This window comes from Atractosteus spatula, chromosome 9 (genome assembly GCF_055471065.1).
Source record: "Atractosteus spatula isolate fAtrSpa1 chromosome 9, fAtrSpa1.hap1, whole genome shotgun sequence".
In the NCBI taxonomy this organism is placed as follows: domain Eukaryota; kingdom Metazoa; phylum Chordata; class Actinopteri; order Semionotiformes; family Lepisosteidae; genus Atractosteus; species Atractosteus spatula.
Window position 1 is genome coordinate 44648947 of NC_142714.1, and position 10339 is coordinate 44659285.

At 34.8% G+C, this 10339-nt stretch overlaps 1 protein-coding gene across 1 annotated transcript; it reads right to left on the minus strand.

Annotated features, from left to right (window-relative positions):
- Positions 1 to 60: 60 nt before the first annotated feature.
- zc4h2 (zinc finger, C4H2 domain containing) lies at positions 61 to 9595 on the minus strand. Its single transcript, XM_088925420.1, has 5 exons — positions 9460 to 9595; positions 5419 to 5590; positions 4494 to 4666; positions 3679 to 3841; positions 61 to 2039 (listed from the first exon to the last, which is right to left on the minus strand). Exons 1-5 carry the CDS (start codon positions 9510 to 9512, stop codon positions 1926 to 1928), a joined length of 675 nt encoding a protein of 224 aa, XP_088781546.1. The 5' UTR covers positions 9513 to 9595; the 3' UTR covers positions 61 to 1925.
- Positions 9596 to 10339: the final 744 nt, after the last annotated feature.

Consider the following 10339-nt stretch of genomic DNA (forward strand, 5'->3'; position numbering starts at 1 on the left):
CTTAACTAATATAAAGTCAGAAGCCCATAATAGGACTTACATAAAACAGGACAGTTAGAATTTTGTTGGCACAAAAGGATTTATTGAAGGAAGTTTGGCCAAAACCATATTAAATCAATTCACAAGTGTAACATTCTTTAAAAAAAGAAAAAAATCACTACAAAATGAGTTTTTGAATATAAATTGAAACATTATGTACAGTTATATAAAATAAAAACATGGTGCGGGAACAGCTTAGAAACCTGGCAAATACCAAGCTGATATTTATGCAGTTTATGATTTGTACAACAGTTAGAAGAATAACGTCTTTGTAATACTTGAAGTATTTGTATATTTAAATATGGCGATAGTTGTTGGATCCATAACCTCCCAAAGAAATTGGCACTTGTTAGAGTGATGCTTCATTAATGATATGTCCTGATGTGTGAAGTTCTTGTTAAATTTAACTTTCAAAATCAGCTGTCATGTGCCTGTATTCATAAAAAAGAAGTCACATTTTTTATTGAAAAGTTCTTAGAGCTGTAAAATTACCAGTAGCAGACCAATCTATTTTCATTAAGGATAGAAGTAAGGCAAAATAACTAAGCTTGTCTAATCACAAAGCACATCTAAATAACCTCATAAAAGAGGTACAAGCAAAATTCATATAAACTAATACATTTGGAAGTTGAAAACCTCAGCACTAATAAGGAATCCATTTGGGCTATATTCATCACATAAAAAAGGGTGTAACATAACCAAGTGTTTGAATTCAATATATTAATAATGAAGGCATTATATTCTTTCACTAGTTTAATGAAAACAGATGATATATTTTGTCTACTTGTACTACTGTGTATACTTATACGTCTATTACCTCCTAATTCCATGTAATGGGGGGGGGGACAAATGTCAGACATTTCTATAAAAATAATACTGTTTGCAAATGCTGATTGTGGGTAAAACTAAAATATTAGAACATCTTCAAAAAATCTGTACCTGCCCTAGAATATATAGCTGTAAAAAGGAACTTCAAAAGGAGAACCCTAAATTTATTTTCTTTGGATTTTTAAAATGCTTTCTTTTCCTTTAAAGAGATGAACATGTCTAGCTGAAAGAAAGGAAAATAACAGAGATAACAGGTCACATACAACACAAAAGAAACGGGGAAATGAAGGAAAGTTTTACTTTAACTGTATTTCATGGGACTGCTAAATGGTCACGTATTATAAATGAAGTTAACCACCATTAAATGAAATGTCCTTGACTCAAAGCATGGCAACCTTGGTTGCCTAGGATATCCACAGAGGAATTTGTACTGTATACATTAGAAGCCAGGATCACAGTGACATGTGACAGATGTCAGTGATTCAAGCATCTAAGTCAGGAAAATATATTTAGTATTTCATACAGAAGGCATTATCTCTTTTACACACAGCTTAATTTCCCTATTGGATATATTTTGAATCCTTCATCCTTGACACTAAACATTAACTTCAATAAAACACTTACACTGCTTATGTGCTATATACCAGACTAATTAACATTTAGGTATCCTTACAAAAAATGTTTTGGCATAGAGCCAATTACATTAGTAATTTATAGAAGCAATCTGTAATATTTAAGTTTCTGTTACATTTTATATACTGTATATATATTAGGCCCAACAGTTTTTACATGAGCCTGGATTTTTTCCACTAATACTGAAGGCAAATTAATGTTTACTTAGAGACTCTGTGTAAGCTACAGAATGTATTTATTAATGCACAATGTTAGCACCATATAAAGCTTTTTCACTCAAATTGATTTGAAAACAAATGTTGTGCTTACACCACTTTTAAATATATATAAAAATACAAAAGAAAAAACAAACAAACAGGAGGTTTCTCGTCAGGTTACCACGTGGATGCTGAGGTTAGGAAATGTATGAAACAGTGTAACTTTCTTCATTCATCTTGCTTCCTCTTGGGCTTCTTGGGATTGCGTGAGCGGCTCTTGGCTTTGCACAGAGGACAGATCGGGGCATTCCGGTGAATTTGCTGATGGCAAGACAGGCACGCCTAAAAAAAATTAGAAATCAAATATTTTTAGATTGTAGCACTATTGAACCCTTAGCTTAAAAGCTTATGGAGATGGTCAGTTATAATATTGAGCTGTACCTTACCATGCATTTATAGCATGATGATCATCTATCATCCTTTTTATTTATGAATTATGTAATATCTCATAAATTTTAGCAAATGTATATTCTTTTTTAAACAACACAAAATGCAACAAACAAAAAAATCATACACAATAGGAGGAAAAGGGATGCTAATTAAGTTCTGAAGATGAAACATCTGACCATGTGTACTTTTAATTTCATTAACAAAACAAGAACAACCAATGAAAAACAATACATACAAAAATATGTAGCCAAGATTTTACTAAAACTATGGTTATAATATACTTGATTCCATTGTAGAATGCATTTTCAGCTTGTTACCTTAACGGCAGATTTTTCTGGATTCTCTCTGGCTTTGTAATGACTTCAGCATTATGATTACTTTCTAATTGAGAGTAAGATCTAAAGGTTTATTTTATTATACAGTCTCTGTACCTGTAACTTTACTGAGATCCCCCTTTATAATATCAAAGCCCTGATCAGATGTGAAAGTCAATAACCAATGTTTTGGTACAAACTATTTGGGGGTCCGATGCCTATCCAATCTCAAAACGTTCCTGAACAAAAGACAGTGTGGAAAATTATTTTTATCAATTTCGTATAATATTTATCATGAGATCTCATTACTTTGCTTGTGTCCAAGCGATAAGATTGATTTACATTTTTCACATTAATGATGATTATCAATCTGAGAGGTACAGTACTTTAACATGCAGTTCATATTTTCTTACTTTGCATAGCAGACAGCATCAAAAGAATACTTCCACATTACTCTTATTTTAATGAGATACATATGATTGATGCATTATCTGCAAAAACACTTAGGTTTTAAGCAGCAGTTTTTTTTCTATGAAAGAACTGTGTTCACATTTCTTCAGCTTTAAAACTAACAATAAAATGTCATCATCAGAATTTCTTAATGAAGCCAGTAGGCTATAAATCCTCTCACTTTTTTTTATTTTTACTGTATCTTTGTGATGTTTTAAGTAATTGAATCTAGGTTGTTATAAACCATAACAAGACAACATATTAAGTTAATCTTTCTATAGAAAAACAACCTAGTAGCTACAGCCCCCAATGAACAATCTATGTTGTAGTTCAGCTTCAACTCATAAAGCTGCCAGTGAAAGACTGGAATTAATCAAGTCTTGCCAGCTAGATGTCTAATTAAACCTGAGCACTTGCCAAGAAATGCCTATTTAACTGTAAAAACTCAGTTCAGCATTTCAGCCCAAAAATGGAAATCTTACAGGAATAAGCTGACTATACCTTAATCAGAAACCATAATTATTATTTGCATGAAGTGGTACTAATCGCTCTTAAAAACACTACAGGCCTACACTAAATCATGTAATGTTTTTAGTTTGTTCAAGATAAGCGTATAATACTTTTATATCAGTTAATGTGCCAAATTCCCTAACTGCACTAAGTTGAATGTTATTCTTTTTGGAAAGTCAATGATTTAATATGTCTAGAATTTCATCAGTAAGGACCTCTCTTTTCTGAACAGATTATTAGGCAGGAACAGGAAAGACCTTCATTGGTGGTGGCTGCTGTCGGAAGGTGGCAGTCTGTCGAGCATCTTGTTTCCGGGCAACCTGCAGTTGCTGGGCAGCAGCAGCAGCTGCGGCCAGTGACTCAGGAATCGGGGGCTCCTGTGGTTCTGTCTGCCACTCAGCTTTCTGTTTCTCGAAGTAGCTGCATCAGCCAAGAAACCGGGAAAACGACACATGGCTGGTGAACATGTGGATTGTATCTTAAGCAAACCAAGGAGAATCATTTCTGTTTTAACTTAACATGCATCTGGCTGGCTTTTATTGTCTAAACAGTGGGGGACCTGAACACTACCGCCAAAAAGCCCATAAACCTGGTGGAACACGCTAGTGTTTTGTCTGGTTGCATGAGCACCATAAAGAAGGAATGAATAGCAACTTAAGGTAATTTAAAATAATTGTCCAACAAATATGTCTATTCTCAAACCCCTTCTTTTTTCTCTTGTTCACCACTAAAGAACATTGACAACATTGTGTGATAACATCATATTTGATGCAGTTCTAATTTAGTAAGATTAGATATCTTTATGATTTTATTTGTACAAAAAAATGCAAGTGGTAGGAGTGCAGGGGACAACACCCACTAGCTTTTTTATGATTAATAATTTGACTGAAATTCCGGTTCTGATTCAGACATCTTATTTGAGTCTACTTATCCTTGCTGCTGCCCACAAAAATCGATTGTCCGTTGTCAGCTTTGACAAATGTTTCTATGCATGTGCTGAAAGTAAGATTAATGGCTGGTTTGTGCAACTAGAGCTGGCAGGCCAGACTAATGAATGCTGTGTCAGACTCACTCAAGTGAGAGCTTCTCTTCCTCCTCACACAGGTCTGGCAGCCTTTGTAGACCTAGTGTCATCCTCAGTGCATCTACGTGCTCTTTCAAAGGCTTGTACTCTTCGTGGAGACGCCTCGTTGATTCCAGCAGCTTGTTCAAGTCATTTTCAGACTGCTTGATTGTGTTTTCCATCTAGAGTAGAACAGAGGGGGGCAGAGACTCTGATTTTAAAAAAGTATGAAAAGCAAGTTTAATTACTGAGATTTTTAAAGCCTTAAAAGTATTAAGATAAAAAAAGTGTCCCATTCGGGAAAGAATCTCATACCATGCAATCCCTTTGATTTGGTTGACGATTCAAGCTTCAAGCTTCACTGTAAATCCAGTATAACTTAAACTGAGTCACCAACGACTAACATCAAAATAGCTTAAAAATGTTTTTAACTTGCCATGAAATACATTCAATTTTATTGTGATATGAGAAAATCCATACACTCTGTTTAAACATTCAGAAAGCTCCTAAAGCCCACTACTAATTGCCCTTTTGAAGTATCAAAGCCAACAGGCCATCATGTATATCCTGTTAACTGTGCTAATATTGTAAGAACACATTGAACAAACTTGCGTTTGCTTTCAAGGTCACCCTCAATTTCAGGGAATGCTAGATCCTATTTTAATACTTCCTTGAGTGATGCCATCATTAGTTAGGATGACGAAGACTTGAGCAGGTATAAGTACTCTCCTGGCCCTTTGTCTATCACAAAAGCAACAAGCCCAAGAAAGAAAGATAATATCACCATAAGCACTTGCTAAAAGGCCTAATTCAGATTCTGCTGTTCTCTGATCTCTGCAGCTCTGATTTCAATAATGGATGTTCACCCCTCTAGGCTGCAGAATACATGTCCTTTGGGCACATACACCATTGCTTGTCTGCCTTTATTACACACCACATTGATGTCGGCATGGATTAGTCGTAGCTCCTCCACATGAGCCATCTTCTCTTGCAGTAACAAGTCCATCTCTTGCTTGTATTCCTTCAGGTGCTTCTCCTCTGACTCCAGGGCTTCGAACTCTGTCTTCAGACGGGACTTAATCTTTTCCATCTGGATGGTTTTATTCCTGGAAGAGCAGATCATGTAATAGATCACTATGTTCTCTAACAATACACATTTTGCCATAAACCAATTTATTTTCTAGAGTAAATGGCTAAAATAAAAATAGCTAAAATAAAAACATTCCATTTAATTTGTGACCCCCATTTAATTCTGTCTATTTCTGTTATCTATCCTCTAGGAGTGTCAAACTCAATTGCTATGACAGTTCAGATTTGATTTGAATGTATTTCAAGGGGGCCATACCATAAATTATCAAAATACTACACACTATTGTTATATTTTTGTAGTATTTTGTGTTTGGGGTGCTTATTTTATAAATAAAAATACATACCTCTAAAAATAAATGAGCAATTATTGTGTCTTCACTAGATGCCAATTGTACAAAGCCTGTTTCCCACTAAGTATGTGAGGTTTTTTAGCATATTTTGAATAATAACAGTATTATAGATAATTGTAATTACGTACACAACACAATTGTACTGTATGCAACACTAATGTACAAAACAATACTGTATACAACAATTGTTTATCAAAAAATATGTAAGGACATATTATTTAATAAGTGGCAAACATAAATGGCAGCTGTATACACGCATGTACTGTACTATACAATTTTTGTATTTATACAAAATCCCTTCCCTTTGTAGTCCACTTGCTTTGAGGTGTTGCTTACGTGTTGATTTGTATTATTGAAGATCCTCCTTATTGTTAACAGAATTTTGACAAAACGTGTATCTAATGATTCAGGTGTTACTAAAGCAAAAAAAAAAGAAGGAAATCATTTCCCTCTGACTGTAAAACATGAAATGATAGAAAGGACTGAAAAAGATGAGCAGTTGAGAGACTGTATATGTTTAACAATTTAATATTGTTATATATTTTGTCTTCATTCTGTATTAAATTAAAGGGGCACATTATCATAAACATATAATAGTATTCTTATTTCAAACAAGTCATTTAAAGTACTGGGAATTTAATTCTTGCTCTTTAAAATTTCACATTACTAGCAGTTTTTGAGTTAATTTGTAATGAACAAATTACCTTCACAAATTGAGGAACACATATATATATGTATATCAATTGCTAAATTGAAGGACTGAAATGCAGATAATATAATCTGGGACTGGGACTAGCAATCAGCATCACCTGTAAATCTGTTCGAGGGACTGATTACACTAACACAGAACCCCTGCTTATAAATAAAAAGCAACACACCCTGTTTAATAATTAGCAGAGTTTTAATGGCTTTAACTGAGAAGAAGAAGTAGAAAAAGGCAAGGTTAAAGGGGCATTGCGTAACAAAACATAAACACGGAAAATGCAGAATCATAGAAAAACCAAAAAACTTCACTTTTTCTATTATTGCTTTCGCTCTTTTGCAACAACAATCTGTTGTACAACTCATGTAGTACAATCCTCATTGTACTTGAACATATACAGTATGTCCAGTCACGTCTATTAAGAAACATACATTTCTCCACATCTCTTGAAAATTGTGACTTTTGTAAGCGTTATCTTTTGTTGACAACATAATTACAAGTGCCTTATTATAATTTTCAAATCTTTAAAAACCCTATGAATACACTTTCAATGAGTCCTATGGTGGTTCAGTTGCTGAGATTGCTCCAAAACATGGAGGGTTTGGAGGAAGTATCTGTAAAGGTCTTATAATTTTTTTCCCACTATTTTGTGCAAAGTCACCCCCCTGTTAAACTTGATTAATGACATAATCAAAAGGGGGCACCATGATTGGACAGATGTAGGGCACCACAGGGAGCCCTGTGTGTGTGTGGTACTGAACATCACCAAGTGCATGAAGTTCTCGCATATAGGCCTGAATTGAATTCAGGCCAAGTGTTCTCACCACAGCTACCACACAGGCTGAATAAAAGGGCAAATCTGGCAGGTCACAATGGACCAAAGCCTAGTCTGGAACACACAGAGAGCAATATTACAAATATAGAAATTTTAACACATAAGGAACTTCGTCTTGATGTCAGACTCAGGACTCAAGAGCTGAGTAAGGTACAGTACTACCCTACTTTGCAATCAATATCTCTAAACTGAGTGTTCAAAGGAATATCACAACAAGAAATGCCCTCTATATAGTATAGCCCAATTTCACTTAGAGTAGGGCTTCTTAGTCCACTTGCACTTATGAATCCTGATACCCACAGGTTGTTCCTCCAATAGAGTTCCGAACCCAAATTTAAGAAAAACATACTAATTAGTTCTTTTGAATTGTCTCCACTCCTGGAGCTGTGAAAGACTTTGAATGGGCCTGCAAAAAAACTCGAAGTAACTTGAAAACTTACTTTGGTAAGAACAAAGAACATTCAAAAATGTTCTGCAATTGATCAAATAATTAGTTCAATTGAGGGCTCAATAAGGTAACAGGAAGCTCTGCTGGGATAGAAACCAGTCAGAAGGAGGGTCAACATACAGTAAGTGGGAATGGAATTCATTTCTGCATAGTCTTATAACTATTGCCATACCAAACAAACCCAAAGCATACAGTACTACATATAAAAATTTATGGCTTTGTTAGTCATGCAACAAATGCATCAATCACTGCAAAGAGTGAGTAAACCTTGGTCTGTATTACAGGATCATAGTTCAGGAGTGAGTGAAATCCTCATTGCACTGAACATAAATATATACTGTAGAACTTCCCATTATCACACATTACATCGAAAAATTAACTTTCTGAAATAAAATCCAATATACATTTTCAAAGAGAAACATATAAAAGGGCACTATTTTCCGTGTTTTTAAAGTCTTGCACAAGATCCTAACCTTTACCAAAGAACATATTTTTACTTGTATCAAATTATGAACGAAGTTAAGCCAAGCAAAGTACACGTTAAGAAAATAGTCACTATTAACCTTTGCAGGTGACACAGCATCGTTAGAATTTCTAGTAACGTACAGGTCTTGGAATTAGGATCTCATCCTCAAGCGTAGTGAACGAATATTAGAGGCAGAATAAAACATTACAAAAACATAATATTTTACGGACTTAAACTAAAACGGAGAGGCTGGAATGTGTGTAAGCCTTTAAAATCACTCCTATGTTTTCCATTAAAAAACGAAGACTATTATAGTACTAATATAGATTTCCTGTTAGTTTTAAGAGCATAATAACTGATGATTCCATCCCCCCCTCTCACCCTCCAAAACGCTAATTCCTTTGCTAATCGGGTGATTGCATCCGAAAGGGCTACTTTCACTTGAAGTGCGCTCTCCATTGTTTCTTTCACGAGCAGATAACTGCATCAGGAAGTCGCCAATGGCAACTGTTAACTGTCCTATTGTTTTTCACAATTTCGCATGCAGAACGTTCTACGGAGCGCCTGTCATTTTGATACCGAAACAACACGTTTCTTTATTTTTTAAATTCATATCAAGTAGTGATCCTTTTGTGATTTATATGCATTTGTTTCTCAGGGAAGTTCAAAACCTCTAAAACCCATCATCAGTCGTTGTAGCTAACATGAAAATTGTTACGCTACAATGATGGTAACTTTTATCTCCCTAAACACAGGAAAAAAAATAAAAGAATTGAAAGCGGATGTTATTTCTATTTTTAATTGTCCTGCTGAAGCCTCACACTGCCAATGATATTTAACGGACCATAAAAGAAATTGCAACAACAATTCGAATAATTAAACACGCAATACCATGTATTCCGTCCTTAAATATGTTTTTTATCATTTGCATTGGCACACGGAATTGTGTCAAAAGTGTAATCGTCAAGATGCAGTCTTGAAAAAAAACACTTTCTACTTTTGTGTCTAAATAAAAAAAACAATGAATTAGAACAATCGAAAATCGCTAATTTAAAGCAATTTACTTTGCGGGTGTATCTATTACCTGATTTCTTTGATGTTTTCTAATTTGCACATAATCTCTTGCTCATCCGCCATGGTGCTCTCAGTAGATTCCAATATACCAGACCGAATATCCAAAATGCCAGCAAAACAATAGATACAAGGTAGCTGTAGCTGGAATCTGTGGGCATGTGCAAGTCGCGGGGAATCATGGTAACTGTAGTCAAGTGTAAAGAAGCATTACAGAACGCCTGAAGGATCAGGTGAAAACTACACTTCCCATCTTGTGAAATACATGGAAGAGAGAATATTTTTCACACAAACTTTGAACGTGAAAATGAAATGAAAACAATTGTCTTTATTGCATTTATATGACAACCCAAGGAGAGACCTTAAGTTTTTTGTAATTTAATTAAAAACACAGATCAGTGGCATTTGTGTGTCGAGATGGGTTGCACAAATGTCTTTTGCAACAGTTAACATTTATATTTCAGTTATTATTAAGTTGTCCGTAGTCAATTTGCTGACCAGTTTAATTTCTATAAAAGACATCTCCATACCTCGGTCGTTTTTTCAACAACATTACACTTACATAATTTCAACGAACAATTAAATTAACACGTCTGAAGAATAAAGCCCAGCACAAACCATAAGAGGGCGCAAAAAGCATTATGACAGGGCTCCCAGTTCATGATTTTCCCGTGAGCGCTGTTGGTACCTCTCTTCTTCGACGTACATTATTATGGGTTTTGAATCACGCAGACAAACTGAGATATCCTAGGTGCATACAGTAATAAAGTCGTCATAGAAGCAAACCTAAGCACTCTCTGGTTTTGCATAGAATTGTATTTTATATTTGTACTAAATGTATACAATTCTCCCACCGAATACCGGTACCCCTCAATTTAATTAAAAAAAACAAG

Excerpts from the sequence above, each read along its gene's own strand:
- zc4h2 (XM_088925420.1), bottom strand. The coding sequence starts at position 9,512 with ATGGCGGATGAGCAAGAGATTATGTGCAAATTAGAAAACATCAAAGAA. Across the intron at positions 5,591-9,459 it reads GAAAACATCAAAGAAATCAG|GAATAAAACCATCCAGATGG; the intron begins GTAATAGATACA and ends CTGCTCTTCCAG. Across the intron at positions 3,842-4,493 it reads GAAGAGAAGCTCTCACTTGA|CTACTTCGAGAAACAGAAAG; the intron begins GTGAGTCTGACA and ends TGGCTGATGCAG.